Here is a 17,686-nt window from a genome sequence, read left to right on the forward strand (position 1 = left end):
GATTTTGTAATTGTGACTTGATAGAAGGCTTGGGGCTTTTTTCACAAAATGATTTCTACTTTCCAATCTTCAGAGAATTTAACTATATTTTGAACTATGTGTTGGAAGCATAGCTAGCTCATGATACTTTGAGCATTCTTAGAAAAATATCAAATCAGATAAGCATGTGCCAAAAAGAATCTATCTTGACCTCAAAGGTTTCAACTCCCCGATACTGCAGAGCTCAATATATTTAAAAATGTGAATGTGAAAGCTTGCCAATGCATTCTAAGATTAGTCATAATTCCTTTTTCATATACACACATCATACATCTTTTTTTATGGTTCATCAGTCGTTCTAGTACCAACTGTAGTAATCTGAGCACCACAGTAAGGCAGCAAGACTACTCCCAGAACTAGGCTGTGTAGAGCTCAGCTGCATCTCTCTGGTGACACCTTAATGTGTTGTTGATGCCAGTTGTTTTGCTGTCTCCATTTTTTTTTGTGTGTGTTTACCTGAGACCAAAAATACGTCCAGCCTTGTGCACAAGAAACAATTAGCGTGTGTCACTCATAGAATTGGTGCAATATGATATTTTAATTTGTTTTTAGCCCAGCCGAGTCATACGATAGAGTTCTTTGCTATGTTATGGATTAGGTAGAACAGGAAATCTGAGTAGGCTGCAATCTCAAATCAGATGTCCTTCTATTGGATGTTTGTTGAATGAAATCAGACATGAGCTGTTTAGAAACGTCTGAAGATGTGAAAAAAATACTTACAATGTAGAGCACTGATCAGAGTTAAATCACAGAACCATAGAATCACAAAATGTGCTGAGTTGGAAGGGACCATCAGGATCATCCAGTCCAGCTCCTGACCCTGCACAGGACACTCCAAGAGTCACACCCTGTGACCCTGTGATTGAGAACATTGTCCAAATGCTTCTTGAACTCTCAGGCTTGGTACTGTGACCGCTTCCTTAGGGAGTCTGTTCCAGTGCCCAACCACCCTTTGGGTGAAAAACTTCTTCCTGATATCCATCCTAAACCTCTCCCAACTCAGCTTCATGCCATTAAAAATATGAATGTCTATATTGTGTTTGGTCATTTAGTTTAAGAGCTACTCCAAGTCATAATTTTACACATCTACATACTGCTTCATTTACCTATGTGTATTTATTTATAATTCCAGCAGATACATATTTGCCAGCAGTGTTTAACAGAACATGGTATGTTTATTTCTATCAAGTCACAAGTAAACTGTGCCTCTATTTTTGTTTTTCTAAAGGGCACACTGCCACTTTAGAGAGACCTATCCTTTCCAAAAGCCTGATGAAAATAAAATTCTTGTCCTGTAATTTCATTAAGAACAATGACAAAACAGATAAAAACTATAATTTGTGAATTTTTACTATAGAATTTCAAGCTGTGGTGATTTTGAAGGAATGGGATATGGTCTCTTGTTTATTCACCACTGGTTTTGTAGTAAGAAGAACTGCACAGAGAGATACTGACTTTGGCTTTTACTTATTTCATCCTCATTATTTAATGTTCTTAGGTGGCAAGTTGCATTTTGGTATTTAAATATTGAGCATTCCTGGAATTATTTATGGCAATAATGCAAAACCTTGTTGGAAACATCACAGACCCTGATCCTACAACCAGTGGTTTCCTACACTCAGTGAAACGTGGCACTGACAGTAGGTGTTCACAGGCATGCAGGCTGGGAATAGACTGATATTCCCCACGCATTCTTTTTGGAACACTGCTGCAACTGCAGCATTCTGCAGCATGTGGCTCTTCATCTCAGTAAATGGGTTTGTGGGTGTATATATATGTATACATTGAAGTCACTCAAGCTTGAAGTTTTTGATTTACATTTTTATTGTTATTTTTATATCGCTTGATATAATTTTATTGTGCAGAAGGATGCCTCATTTTGTATATCGTAGCAATTGAAAGAGTCATGAATTTGAGTAGAACAGATAAAACACGTCGGTGAGGATTTCCTCACTGACAGTCACTCACAATCTCCCTCATAGGGAGATGTGGTTCCTCCTGTGCTTGTGGATTATTTTTGGAGTTCCACAAAGATCAGCAGGAGTTAGGACCACATGCTTAGATTCTCCTGGGTCACACAGTTGTGTCTGATGGAGTGCAAAAGATGGTGACTGCATCTGTCCTGGGCAGCTCTTTCCCTCTGGATACAAGCAGATGATGAGATTATGCTTTCTCCTACATGCCTCCTCTTCTGCCTCCTCCATCCATCCCATCCCACAAGAAAAGCCTGTACGTCCCTTTTCTCAGTAGGAGGAAGTGACATTTTGCAGTACAAGAGGGTTCTCCCAAGTCCAGTCTGGCCATGAATGGTGTTACTGGTAAAACTTGGTCTCTTCAGGAATCCTTGTAGGTGACTGACACGCCAGTTACTCCATTTTGATGTGTGCAAGAATGCATTATTGCTATTCAATCATACCTCCCTCTTGAGCTGTGAAAGGGGTGTAACTGCTACGTTGGAGTGTCCCCTCAGATACAGTTTAACCTAAAAATTTTGTAGGGAGATCAATGTAGGTTAATTCGCTGCCGGCTCAGGCATTCCAAGCCTGGCTGAGTGCTACTCTGAGCCTTTACAGAGCTGCACTGCAGTAGAGGTTTTCCCTAATGTCAAACCTTACCCAGCTGATCTGCTGTGTTGGCAATTTCTGTTGCTGACTACAAGATACCTTTTCATGAAGGAGAACTGCAGACTACTGGCTCTTAAAATGCTTTCATCTCTTCAACACATTTTAAATGGGCATTCTTGGAAGACAGCACCAAAAAATTAATTTGTTTCCAGGAAATTTCCAAACTTTCTTTTCACCTCAGTGCAACAATTAGAACTGCTGACGTGGACTTTCTGTGCCTCTGCAGGGCATTCATTGATGCTAAAAGTCATAACTAGGCACATGAGGCACAAAATTCCCTCTGTGAGGGAGTTTTAGATGCCAAAGATATGCTCCAAAGACTAATTCTGGCAAATTTCACAGTGTGCTTAGAGGTTTGTAAGTAGTTATGTGTGGTCATTTGTTCACACAGGATCTGTCTAGAATTCAAGGTATGATTGAATTAAAATTGTCACTTTTCCAGAGACCTTTAATGATGGATAAATATAATTTTATATAAATATGTATTGCTCCATACATCCAGATTTTGTAAATTTTCATCTAAGTAACTGTTCCTTCAAATATTTCAGTTTAAATGTGGAAATTATTTACCAGTTTTCACTGCTGATTGTAATGCTGTGATTTTTATTTTTCTCTTGCTCATTACCTTATTTTTATTTCTTTTGTTTCCCTTGTTTGTTCATGTAGGCCTGTTGCCATCTGAGAAATAAAAATATTGCTTCTGTTCAAGGATATAAGGCCTAGGTTAATCACTGTGTACCTACACTGTATCGAGGTTTCAGAATCTTTCTGAATCCATGGGCAAAAAATTGAAACTCATTTGCAATCATGTTAATAGAATCCAAGTGATTTGTTTTAAACAAGCCAAGGTTTTCCATTACCTCATCAAACTAATACCATTCCATTGCCTAGTTTAAAGGATTGTCTCCGTGTTTTAAAGAGAAGTTCTGTATTTTTTGTCCAGTGGTATTGTTCATGTAAGTTCATATACTTACCTGCTGGGCTTTTTTTACTCCCTCAAATAATCATAAGTCCTCAGTAAATTTAGACTTATTTGTCTTTTTTTTCTAAAAATGTAACCTTGTAACTTGGTAAACTTCAATCCTTTTCTTTACATTTTCCTCTTATAGGGATGCTTTCCTTAGTTCTTGTATAGTTCTTATTCATGCCCAAAGAATTGCAGACTAACATCAAATAAATGGCCTGAGACCTTTTAATCTCTTGCTTCTTGTTGGAGTTTTAGGAGCTTCACCTCTCCTGGTTATAAATTTTTAAATGACTGCCTACCTGTTCATAGGTCTTGGGGGAGTTGAGAATAGAACTTTTCAGAAAAGTAAGAAAATATTTTGTTTCACTTAGTGGTCAGAAGTGGAAATTATTATTTGTTTGAGACGGATAGTGAAGAGGAAGAGGAAGAGGAAAAAAAAGAAGAGGAAGAGCCTCGAAAAAAATCTGCATTTCAGGTACTTTATGGTAATTTGCTTTCTCGTTGACATCTGGAAAAAAAAAGGCACATATGTTAAAGCTGCCAGTTCCTCTAAAGTAGTCCTGAAAGGTATTGGAAATTAAATTTCTTGCCAATTTAAAATGTAAGTGTGCCTTATGCTTTAACTATTGCCGAAACTATGGTAGAGTCATCTTCATTCACTTATGCCTGAAGATAACAAAAATGAAAATAAAAGTTTAGGAATCCAAGCTTTTCCTTTTTCTCCATTGCAATAAGGACAGTTGAGGAAGCTGACTTGTCTCTGATGCTACTGTGCAATGCCTCCAGTGGTTTTCTAGTTTTAAGGAGATGTTATCATTCCATGAAGAAATAATCCCCAAAATAAGCAGGTTTTCATGGAAAAGAATACATTCTTAACTAAAAAAAATTATTGAACATAGTGGGCCGTAGAAATATATCCTTGGGTTAGAAGGAGTTTAACATTAAAAATTACAAAAGGAGACCACATCCATTTCTTTGCTTTCAGTGTTAGTTATTATACTGGCATTTTTAGTGCCAGACTGTGTTGATGGAGGAGGATATCATAATGTTAAAAAGATATCTGAGGTTTTCTATCTGGGTTCCTCCATATGGACTGGTTGGTGTTAAGACAATACCAGATACTGAGTGCAGTGGCATAAATGAAGAACTTGGGTGAAGAAGTTCGTGAAATACTCCTGCATCTAGGATTGCTTTTGTTTTCATAAGATTAAAGTTTCACTTGTGGAATAATTTTTGGAAATGCTGCAGAAGTTTTTTGAGTCTTCAAAAGCTTAGGCAAATGAGCAGCTTTTTCCAGCTGAGTATTCCCATCTAGATGCAACCTCACATCACTGCAGAACTGGTGCATTGCTGAACATTCCACTCAAGCAAGAGCAAGAAACGGCCTCCATGCTTTTCTATTCCCTAAGCCAAAATCTTTCAAGCAAAGCTTCCTAGACAACATTACTGAATTGCAAGAAGGAATATTTTGTTTAATTCATTAATACAATGTGCTTTTGGTTTATATACTTACACTATGTTACATTGCCAGTTGATTACATTCATAAAACTGCCTCCATGGTAATGACATGAAAAAAAATTCTGACCTTAATAAGGGCAAAACAAATATGGATCAAAATAATGTGATAAGTAAGATATATTTTCTAGTATTTGCACTATTTTTTTAAAATGTATTTTACATTTAACTTACCTTGGACCATAGAAATGGCTCATTTCTATGTCATTTTTCTTTCTGGTTTTCATGCAGGTGTAGAGGAAAGTTTGCATTCTTATTTCTAATTTTTAAAAAAATTGGTGACGAAATTTTGTTCAGATGTGCTGGTGCCAAGCACTAAGTTAAAGAGTTCTAAACTTGAGGTCAGAAGTTAACAAGAGTTTTTCATTTATGCTGGGGTTTAGGTTTTTTGTTCATCTCAGTCCTGAAACTATTTGTTTGAGGATGGAGGATATGTTCTTTATTTCAAAATTTGGTCAGATGTTCTGGATAGGTGGCCTGTTCTGCAATATGTGAACATGAAGATGCTGGATGGCTTTATATAAGCAGAGACTTCTATAGAGCAGAAAACTGGTTTTGTTCATGAAATGTTTGTTCATCATTTGGTTATCATATCTTATTCACCTTCCACCATCATGCACAAGGTCTTAGTAAAAATACTAGCAAAGTGAACTTTGTTGTAGATTCTGTTAAAGAATTACTTTAATTTCTGATCTTTCTTTCAGTGTAAATTGTGTTCAATAGTCCCTTCAAGGGTTAACTTGGAGACTTTAAATTAGAGAATGCATGCAGTTAAGAGTCACATTTTTGAAATTTTAACATGAACAACATAAATGATCTTTTCTTCATATTGAAGTTTATGAATGTCAATTTGTTCTTAGTATTCTAGATACAGTAAGTAGAGAGATCCTTTTTATTAATATTTTCTGCTTTTCTGCTAACTACTCTTGCTTTGTCCTTCTTTATAGAGAGCTATTGGAAAATTTGCCTCAGCCATTTTAGCCTTGCCAAAGTCTATCATTAAACTACCCAAAACTATTCTTCAGTATTTAATCAAAGCAGCAAAGGTACTTGACATTTTGCAAATGCTCACTGTGTGACCCACCCCATAGTTCCTGATGTAGTATAAGTATACCTCTGTCCTCATCTGCATTTTTCCTCTTATATGAATGACTTTAAAAAAATGATGACAGCTAAAGTCTCAGTCCTAGTAAATGCAATGCATTTCATGATTTGGAGGGGTCAAGTCACAAGCAAAGTGGTCTATCTTTTTTTACATGTAACCACAGAGAGAAAATGCAGACCCAAATTCTTATTTTCTTTTGATACTGATTCGGCACATCAAGTTGCATGTATCTTATGGACACCGTGGTAATTGATCTCAGAAAGCTGGTGAAAGGTTTGCTAAACACACATTCTTTTCCAAATCCCTTTTTAGCCCTCTATTTTTCTGGCCTGTATCATCACAAAAAAGATTTGTTCATCTTCTCTCTTGCCCTTCTTTAATACATTTAGCATTTCCTAGCTTTGGGCACTGTGTATCATTTTCCACTCCACATGTGACATGACTTTTGTAAGAAGTGAATGTTACAGATTGAAACTACCAGCTCCAAAGCCTAAAAGATACTGAACTGAATGTTTGCGCAGTGGTAGAAATCTAAACTAATATATAGGAACACAGTCTGCTCTTAAAATACCCACTGCTTAGCATAAGTCGTTACATTAAATTTAGTCAAATGCCCTTTCCTAATTCTAATTTTCTACCCCCTTCCAAGTCTGCCTTTTACCTCTAATTTCTTTATTCACACTATGATTGTGGCTGGTGTACACTTTCACAGTTAAGTGACAATAGAAGATGTTGGCAGTTTCTGACTTCCAGTAAGTTAATATGCTATTAATTAATTCAAGTATCACCATTCCCCTAGATCACCTTCATTAGAAAACACCTATTACCAAGCAGAGGGAAACCAGGGCCTCTGATGCCACACATTTTCTCATGTGGTGCTTGTTGTGAACAACTCAGACATATAAAAATAAAGGTAAAGACTTTGAGAGATTTGGAAGAGGATCTTCTTTTCAACAGTACCAGAATATTTTTCTCTCCAAGGCTGTATATATTCACAAAACAAAACAAAGTATTTTTCCCTTTTGAATTAATTTAATGTCAGTTTAACAGTTTTAAAAGAATACTTCAAATGTTCCAAAGCAATTTGCATAGGAAAATTCCGACAGCATAAATAAACTAAATAGAAATTTCACCATTCTGTTCTATGAGGGGCAATTCCAGCTTCACTGAGATACACGTGTGTTGTTGTCATTGTCTGCATGTTTGTGATGTGAATTGATTAGATAGAACTGTTTTGTTACTGTGCTTTTTCAGCCTCTTGCCTGCATCTGTGTGCTTCCCTGCCCTGTCTCTCTTAGAGGCCTGTGTTGCTTAGAGATAGAAGACAACTGAAGATAATTACCATTTTTCAATGAAGACCTTTAAATGAGCAAAAAAACCACCTTTTGCCCTAAAGAGCTGCGGAGAAGATAAAGTTACTTTAGTTTCTGTTATTGACATACATTTTATGTCACATAGGGATAAAAGATACAAGTTTTGTTCCTTTTTTTCTGTAACCTTCCTTCAAAGATTAAGTGGAACTATTAAAACAGTTACTTTCAGGTACCTTTTTTTTACTTTTTTTTACCCCTACTGCCATATAATTTATAAATAATTTGGGCCAATTCCATGCTGCATGCAGTCATACAGGTCAACAGACTGTTGATCTGTCAGTGCTGTGAGTAGGATTTGGTCCCATAAAATACTCTGGACAACTAGGTGGGTATTAATGTCTTCCTTTTACAACTGGAGAAACAGTAGCAGAAGGATTCATAAGTGACTTATCTGAAGCAACAAAGAAAGGCATTGTTAAAATCAGGAAGCAATCTGAGGAATTCCTGACTGCCAGTTTTGGGACTGTGTATAGGTAACAAATCTGTAAACACTCCACTGGGACTTACAGAGGGGCAAAAAGTATCTAAGCTGTGAAAAATACACATTACCTGTACAGGGATATCTCTACATCTTTTGATGCTTTAATTAGTGGATAGCAGCACTTTCTCTAAAAGCTTTCTTTGCTCTGCATCTTGCCTGTAAAATGATTAAGTAGAAATACAGACTTGAGAGATTCAGACAAGGTAGCCCATATGCACAAAAATGTACTAATTCCCAAAGTTCTGAGCATGAATTTTTGTGGGTTCTAATGAAACTTGGGTCTCCCACAAGTACTTTCACATTTGGTTTTACACTTACAAAAATAGCACATGAAAACTCAGCAGATCTGCAGGGGAGGTGTTTGATTTGGGATTAAAAGTATTTCCTTGTCCCTGCAGGTCTGAATACATTTACTAAAATTATAGTCCTGCTTGTAGCTTATTCTATGGCTTACTCTCAGGACATGAGGAACTTTGATACAAATGAATTTTTTCCTTCCAGTTTGTTTATCAAGCCTGGATAACTGACCCTAAAACAGCTCTACGACAGAGGCGCAAAGAGAAGAAAAGTTTTGGGAAAGAGAAGCGAAGGCGAAAAGGATCTGGGGATGGTATGTAACCTTTTCCATTTGAAAAAAACAATATTAACTATTGCCTGTTGTATTTGGTAGTGAAAGGCAGATGAGGTTTAGAGGACAAGTGCCCTTGGTGCTGGCTAGGAGCTAGAAAAATGAGTGAACTTTGGCTGTACGTCTTTTCCTCCACCAACTCATGTCAAGGTCAGCCATGGCCTTGTCCTTCTGTTCTGTGTAACACACTTTGAGGGAGGTGAAGGGGAAGATGGGATATATGTATTTTCCATGGGGTTGCAAGAGATGCCCAGAACTTTTGGTAAGTAGGAAGATTCAACACATTGCAGAAAACATCAGCTATGTGAAAACGTTTTGGGGAGTACTTGCAATAGTAAATTGTAAAGACGTAACTTTATAAAGCGAATAACCTGGTAGTTAACAGCATTTCTCCAGAATATAGGAGTGTAAATTCCAGGTGTCTGGCCAGAATCAGGAAGAGCAAGGACATTAACCTTTCACTCCCTCATCTCCTAAAAAAGTTTATCTTTCTGTGCAGGGGTTTCTAGATTTCATCAAAGTCACTCTTTTCAATGGTAAAGTCATGTGTATTCCCAGGGAAAGGTGTTGAAGAACTATTTCATGAGGGAGTTCCCAAACAGCTGTAGTTCAAGTGGAGCTGTAAAAAAAAATCCAATTAAATAGCCACATATTATTTCTTTTGGCTACATTTGGCCTATATTGTTCCTTAAAGAAGCTTGAGTTGATACATGAGGAAGAATATAAAGAAATGTTTTAGAAATGTTTTTGACTTTCCATGTTGTACTCACTGAGAAACCCAAATATCCACAAACCCCTAAATTCAGTAGATAGCAAAAGGAAAACTGATACTGATTTTGTTTAGATTTTACTGGCAGTGTAAAATCATTTATGGCTCTGGGGGGAAAAAAAAAAAAAAGCGAAGTTTGTAAATGGTTTATATATCTTCTTTTTTTTCTCCTTTTCTAAGCTAGAAAATAAAAATTCAAAAGCTTTTCTGGTCAGAGAAGGGCCCATACAGGCCTAATCAGCTGGACATTTCCTCCGTTTGGCCCCTTCACCTGTTAAAAAAGTAGCTTTAGAATTGGGCTTCTGCCACTAAAACCATAGCTGCAGTTACTGGGCGTTAGATAGAAGGAGGGTCATTTATTTGTCCTTCACTTCTGCCTGTGATGCTACAACACTCTTCTGCTACAGGCCTAAATAAATGCATGTGGTGGTGTCAAAACAACTCTGCTGCTTCAGGTCAGCCTGAAGGTCCCACTCAATTCCCTCAGGTTTGGTGGGCCAGAGGCAGGACGAGATCAGAGCACTGCCCAGGTTGCCCTTTGCAGGAGATGAAGAAATGAGCTAAAGTGTGAGCCAGAAGAAGGTGAGACTGCTGAGTGTGGCTGAGGAGTGACTGAGAAAGTATCTGGGTTTACACCAAGAGATGATCTCGCTCGGCAGCCTACCTAGTAAGAAAATGCCACTGCAAATTGCAATAGAGGGATGGTCATCCATGAACACTTTCACTGACAGGGTTGTCCCTTCACTTGGGTGCTTTAGAAATGGAAATATGCTGCTTTCTGTTATGGTGGTAGGTGAGGAACCAGTCACTATTGCTTAGTAACTCTAGCATTTTCTAACTTGGATGGCATTTACACCAGCACTTCTGTAGGTGTAACACTCACTGGTTTGCTCATTGCTTGCAGGAGGTGGCAATGATGCGGACTGTGAGGACAGCGAAGAGGAACCTGTCAAGAAGAAATCTGATGGACCAGGTATGAAGGCAAAATGAGAGTTTCCCTGCTGTTACAATGCACTTGTGACCAGTGGCCTGTCACAGAGACAGCATTGCAATGATCCTCTCTGACTGATGCAGTAAGAGCTTCCTAACTGCTATCAGGTTTTCTACGGCAAGATTTACAAGCCTTGGGTGTAGGAACTTCTAGTTCTGGACTATTAGCTACTGCACTCACTCTCTAAATACTTTAGTAAATAGACCTGCCAGCTCAGACTTGATCACTGCTGTATATTTTACTTACAGAACAACTTAAGCTAAGTTCCCAGACCTGATTGCACACAGCCCTATGTTAAAATCTCCATTGATTTTGAGTGTGTTTTAGCAAGGTTAGTATAATGCTTTCCTTGGTACTTATCCATTCAGCAAGGTACAGTAATCACCTCTGAAAATTTATTTGTTCCTGATCTTACACATTCTCATTCATAATCAGACTTAGTGCAGTTCTGTAAAACAGAAGAAATGCCAGCAGTTTTCAGGATCTTGCCCTGATTCAAAGTTTTCCTACAAAGAAATATAATAGATCATAAATCCAAGCTTGGCTTCTTGTTTCTAACTGGAGTAAAAGAATAAAACAGACTCTCCTCTTAAGTCTTCATCATGGCTTACCTTGAGGGAGACTTTGTTGTCAAAAACTGTATTTCTTCTCTGTATAAAATTGTTTCTCACAGCTCCAGTTAGAATTGTGTCCTTGATGACTCCCAGGGCAGAAGATGTTACAAGGATGTGGGAGATGTCATTTCTGTCTCACAAGAGCAGTGGTCTCAAATAAACGATCTGCATTGCTATGAGGACGGGGGGGTGTTGCTGGGACTTGTATTTGTTACTTACTGGCAATGCAGTTATCTGTGTTAAAACACTGAAGTGAATCACTCAAATGTATCTCTAGGGATGTACTGTTGTTGCTACACAGGAGTTAGGGGAAAAAGATGGAGGTTTATAATTAATTTGTATTGGAAATAAAAAAATTAAAGTGCTTTATATACTTGTTGAAATACTTTGGCCATTCCTAGGTAAAATTTGTTAAAGAAGATGGCTAGAAAAATTGGCCAGTAATTGGTAATGAATCATTAACATCATTACTAGCCTTAGATCGAATACTATCTCACACTCTCAGGAAGAGAGAAGCCTTCTCTGTACAAAGTAAATTTTTGTTTCCCTTTTTGAAGATGCTTAGATGCAATTAATCCCCAAAAGATTATTTTTAAACAGTTTTGAAAGACAACAAAGATGCCAGAACAGCTACAGTGTCATTAAAAATGTATGCTAAGACACCTCCATCCCAGGGAGAAAAATGACCTTTCAGATTATGCTGGAAGTGCCTGGCACCATGGTGACACTATGTCAGGCTAGTGATGGTCAATAGTAAAAATAATTTTAACCTGAGAGTAGTAAGTTTCTCATGAAGTCAGTAGCAGAAGTTACAAATTGGAGAGGAAGAGTGTGGGTTAAAAAAGAATGTATGCTGTAAGTTTTTGTGTTTGTGTGCTGTTCTCTTATCACCTACTCATAATATTTTCCAGAATTCAAAGGTGATGAATGGTCCTTGAAGTAGAAACAGCTTTCCATTTAATTTCTAATGGCAGGAATTCCTTACTGTCAAGACCTGCATGTTGAATGCTCCTCCAATTCTAAATGACATAGAAAAGACCTGAACAAAAGGGCAAAATATTATTGAAATAATTATATGACCAAGTGAGGGGTGCTAAATGCTCCTGTGCTCAGTGCCAGCAGACCAGTTCCACGGCACTGCTCCGGTAAATGGGACATACTGACATTTCAGCACCCACTTTTCAGGAAGGTTCCACTAATGATTTTTTCCCATAGTTTCTCTCCACATAAATGTGCATACAACCCTGCCTGAACAGGGAAATCTTTTGCTTTATTATAGCTTCCCGTTTGCAGTCTTTCTAGGGAGCTGTGCACTCACTCTGCAGAGTTTTGCGTGCCATCTTGTGGTACAGCTAAGAAGTGAGGTTGTTGAGAGCATCATGCATGGCAGATTACTGACAGTTTTCTACTATTTCTTAGTATTTCTTATTTCTACTTAATCTAAAATGCATCTTTACCTGCTGCTCTGGGCTTTGAAACCTAGCAGGGACAACTAGCTCTGGAACTGACTATTGGAAAGATTTTTTTTTAGTATTTTATAGATTCATACAATCATAGAATGGCTTGGGTTGGAAGGGATCTTAAAGATCATCTGATTCCAACCCCCTGGCCATGGGCAGGGACACCTTCCACTAGACCAGGTTGTTCAGAGCCCCATCCAACCTGGCCTTGAAACTTGCAGTACTATATGAGAATTCTAGCGTGGTGTGTATGTTTGTGAGTGGATGAAAAATAAGTTGAAAGTGCTGGTTTTCAGATGAGAAATACCATTATGAATGCCAAATGAACTACTGAAATGAGAAATTAACTTGAGACAGATGTGTTGAACAAAATAAAGCTACTATTGTTGGTGTACACCCATAAGCCTTATCCATGGGAAAGTGTACTCTTTTGCCAAAATGGTGCAAGAATAAAGTTTTATAATTATTATTTGCCCTGTTATAGTTGTGCTTGTTGATCTGAGATCACTGATGGCACAGTGCAGCCTACTTAAATAAACAGACACTTTGAAAACAGTAAATACAGGAAAGTGTGATTCAAAGTGATGTGAGGTCACATTCAAAGACTGTTTAGGCAGGTTAGACTTTAAAGCTCAGCTTAGCAAGGTTCAAGCACAAAATGCAAAGTTTGTGCAGAGAGAAACAACCACAAGTAATTAGACACTGAAGAGGTTCAGCTCAACACTGAGCACTTGTTCAGATCACAGGACCTGGGGATGTTGAGTGGTCTCAGGAGATGCTCAAATCCTTGGGTTTCCTTTTACAGACCAGTGCATACAGTGTCTCTCTAAAATCAGGAACTGTTTATATGACTAATGATTTCAGGACCAAGGACTCACAAGGTGGAAAAGGGATTCCAGATGATAAGCCCAGGCATACAGTCAGGAAAATGGTCCAGACAGGCCTCTAGCCATCTTCAAAGATTCCTTAGTATGACAGGGTCTCGCAGCCTGGTATATTATTATTAGACAATAAAAGAAAAATAAATCTAACTCCAGGCAAAAGTACAATAAAAAATATTTGTGTTCACTAACTCTCTGTTGCTTTTGCTCTCCCTTAGATAACATCATCAAGAGGATATTTAATATCTTGAAGTTTACTTGGGTCCTTTTTCTGGCAACGCTGGACAGTTTTACAGCTTGGCTTAACTCCATCTCCAGAGAACACATCGATATCTCCACTGTGCTCAGGATCGAGCGCTGTATGCTGACCAGGGAGATTAAGAAGGTAACCCCTCAGCCTTTTTTGTCTGCTAATGCCATTTCCAGCTTGGTGGAAAACAAAAAGCTGTCTTTTCACATCACGGCAGTGAGGAGGAAAATTATGAAAATCTCACATTCACATGCATTTTAAAAATGAGTCTGGACATTTTTACTGCTTGCTGGTTTATAAATCCATAAATAATAAATTATTTGATTTATTACCTGGACACAAAACAAATTATGGGAAAAATAATTCTTTGAGAGGTTGATGTAAGGTTTTGGCTGAAACACTTCTGTAGTATAGTGTGGTTCTGAGGGGACACAATAGATTCAAGAAGGGAGGAAAAGGCATGGTATTTTAAACAGCTCAAAAACTACCTCAGTTTGCATATTTCACTCTTCTTGTAGCTCAACTTGCACTGGAAATGACTGACAATGTACAGGCATACATTTGTTCAGTGAGAATGAAGCTATGTGGTCCTTCACAAGCTAGCTGCATATTAGCAAAACCCATTATTAGCAGAGGTTAATGTTGTTAGTGTAACTAGAAGTGTATTTACACCTTCCAAATGCAAGTAGATGATACAATTCTTACCCTTTATGCCAGGCCTGCATTGAAGCTGGAAGGTAACTTGTGCCATCATTTCAGTGTCAGGATGTCATAATGGCACCAACATTTATCACTGCAGAGGCAACACAGCATGTACACAAACTTACCTAATTAAAAACCTGAGTGTCAAATTTTGTTCTTAAGATTTTTAATTTTTTTTTTTTTTTTTTTTCTCAAAACATCAGATTTCAAGTATTGTAGTTTTGGGACACTGTAGAGGACCAGAATTGAAATACTGGAAACTATTAAAATTAGTAAAGGAAATACAGGCAATATTTTAGACTATTTTTATTATCTTAGCTGGAAAAAGTCCTTGCATAAATGAGAAAAATTACTGTTCAAGAATAGCAATCTCCCCTCTCAGTGTATGATCTGAAGTCAATGCAACCACTAGTGGAATGACTTGGATGTGTTTCTGCCTAAGAACAGAAAATTCTCAGTTTTATCCTTATGGTACACCTTTAGAATTCTGATTACAATATCACAGCCAGAAAGACTTGATCCTGTGCCCAGATCTGGTCTGACAGTTAATAAAACTATTCTTTCAAACTAACTTGATTGTGAAGCCACAGAGAAGGAGTAAAGGTCTTCAGTGTTTTTTTCATGGTTTTCCATCTGTGTCCATAATTCATTTATAAATTTTGATTTTGGGACACTAATTAATATCTAGATCAGTTTGTATATGAAACCAGTTTCCTGGGGTTTTTTCTGTTTAAAAATTCTGCTACTTGCCAGTAATGATTGTTCTGAGAGTCAGTAAAGCTATCTAAAAGAGATCCATCAAAAGTTGCTGGACTACACATTGAGTCCACTCCTCATTCCCATGCTGAAGGATCTGCAGTCCATCCAGAGGAGCTCTGGTGGCTAAATATAGCCTGAAACCACATGGGTTCCTCCAGTGTTTGAAAACCAAACACTTTGGGCCATGGTAGTTTAAGTCAGAATCTGACTTGCACTCGGAGAAGGAACTACAGGTGAGAGTTTGCTATTTAGTAGGAAGATGTTTGCTCAGTCCTTAATCTGTTACTTGCCAAATTACAGAAGAAACTGCTTCCTCAAAGAATACACCTCCCCCTGGCCATGTATGTCAACCTCTACTCTCTTCTACAGGGAAATGTTCCAACACGGGAGAGCATCCATTTATATTACCAGAACCATATGATGAAACTTTCTGAGGAGTCAGGACTGGACTCAATTGATAAAAATCCCAGTCAAGCTTCTGGTTTGCAAGCATCTGAAAGAATGGATAGTTTAGATTCAGCAGCATCTCGTGACAGCATCTCCAGGTATTGATTTAATTTTATTCTGTGAAAGATACAGGGATCGTGCAGTAGGTGTAATATTAGATACTGTCTAAGCACTGATGAACTTTCTAATCAATGCTGAATTCTATTTTGATTTTTCCATGCCATCTTAATAGTGAAAACTACCATATGTTACTATTCCTTTATAGTGATGGACTCAGTTTTTGGCTTAACTTCTTTTCCACTGCATAGCTATCTCACTGCTTTTAGTTTCCCCTAGAATTAGGAGTCATTGGCATTGGCATTCTGTTCTTGTGAAAAGCAGTGGAACATAAGAGGTGCTGAGGATGCTTCTGTGAGATAATGGTTTAGAAATTCAAGCATGTAATTTGTCAAGGGACCATTCATTGTGAATATTTTGTCTTTGTAAAATAAATTGCTGTCTGTTGTCCACAAATCAGAAAGGGCTTCACATTGAAAGAGATTCTGCATTTGAAAGAACAAAATCCCCTCTCATACACCCAGGGCAAAAACCATCTGAAGAGCCTGGTTTCCCAACTGCCATGACTACAGTCCAGCAGAGCTACATGGTTGTTAAATCAAATACCCAAACTAGTTCAGGAAAACCACCTTCCTCACTCTTTTCTGCAAACGGATGCCATCAAGTCCCCTGCCAAAATTACTGCCTGCTCCTGCTGCTTCATGCACACAGAGGCACACACATTCACTTCCTTCTCTTACAGAGGCAGTCTGTTCCCACCATGTCCCTGGTGTTCTTGACTTTTACGATTCTGCAGAATTTGTATAACATGAGGGGGAGAAGGGAGGGCTTTGGAAATCCAGCTGTTTCATAATCCGTGGCCTTCTGCTGTCTCCTTCTGTGAACTGTGGCAGAATCATATTGTTTGATACTCCCAGCAAACTCAGATACTTCTGTGTAGAGTAAATTATACATAGCTTTTACTAATGACAGATGGGTAGATGTTAGCAGACTGAAAATAACGAGGGGTTGTCTTCCTTTCTGATAGTATTGAAAAGCAAGGGTAAGAGAGTGCCTGTGAGTACTATGCTTGAACAAAATATCCACAAATTGCTCTTCAGTGGGCACTGGCCTTTGAGAGGTTCACTCCAGTAAAAACACCAAGTCTGAGCAAATCTTTCTCAGTGGCTTCTTGCCCAACTGAGCAACACCTTTGTGTTTTGTCTCAAAGTTTTACAGGAGTCAAATGATGCGAGAAAAAAGTCAAATTCTGTTACCAGCTCACTTGGACCGACTTTGATATCTGCAGGGCAGATTTTAACTCCACAAAGCTCAGTCTCACCTAAAGAATTAATAGTAGTATCAGTCCTACTTTCATTAAATAGTTTTTAGTTGCCCTGTTTACCGTAGATAGAAGTTATCATTACTATACAATCATTAAGCAGGAACTTTAACCATAAACAAAAGGAAGCCAATTCCAAAATTAATTATAAAAAAGAAAAAGAAATCTTGTCATTTTCATGTATAGATTCTGCCTCTTCACTGAGATGGTATCCAATGCTGAGCTCCACTTTTGTCTTTTTCTTTTTTTTCCAGAATAACCACCCATTTTTCACCCTGCTTTAAGCACACTTGCACGTTTAAAATCTCTTTTCAAACTCAGAGAATTCAGTGGTTCTGTGGTGCTGCTTTGCAACAGAAAAAGTTAAATCTTTCACATGGGTTTCTGTCATCTCCATTTCCTTTGAAGAAGTGACAGGATTTATAAACAAAGGAATAGAAAAGGCAGAGTTATGACTGATTTTTCTAATCTCAAATTCTCTTTCTGGTAATGAACAATCAAATATTCTTGCACTGAGTATTATGAATTGTGGACATCTGTGGACATAGATGAAGCAATAATGAGTCTGTTGATTGAATGATAAAGCCATCTGTCTATTGGGGCACTCTTGCATATCTCTTCAAGGGATTACAGAAGTGCCTATGACATTTTTTAGAAAAGTGAAGTGTTTTAAACTTGTTATGAGTTTATTGATTTTTTTTT

General features: G+C 37.8%; 1 protein-coding gene across 3 annotated transcripts in view; it reads left to right on the forward strand.

The window, feature by feature from the left end:
• Positions 1 to 17,686, forward strand: part of PIEZO2 (piezo type mechanosensitive ion channel component 2) — a 298,259-nt gene that overhangs the window by 252,207 nt on the left and 28,366 nt on the right. For 2 of the 3 annotated variants that reach the window (XM_048289532.1, XM_048289533.1), the window contains 5 exons: positions 4,002 to 4,105; positions 8,607 to 8,715; positions 10,407 to 10,475; positions 13,667 to 13,833; positions 15,529 to 15,704. In XM_048289532.1, the coding sequence (XP_048145489.1) occupies positions 4,002 to 4,105; positions 8,607 to 8,715; positions 10,407 to 10,475; positions 13,667 to 13,833; positions 15,529 to 15,704 (625 nt within the window). Of the gene's footprint in view, positions 1 to 4,001; positions 4,106 to 6,093; positions 6,193 to 8,606; positions 8,716 to 10,406; positions 10,476 to 13,666; positions 13,834 to 15,528; positions 15,705 to 17,686 lie in introns of all 3 variants that reach the window. The other variant, XM_048289530.1, reaches the window with a different exon arrangement.

Source organism: Corvus hawaiiensis, chromosome 30 (assembly GCF_020740725.1).
Source record: "Corvus hawaiiensis isolate bCorHaw1 chromosome 30, bCorHaw1.pri.cur, whole genome shotgun sequence".
Lineage (NCBI taxonomy): Eukaryota > Metazoa > Chordata > Aves > Passeriformes > Corvidae > Corvus > Corvus hawaiiensis.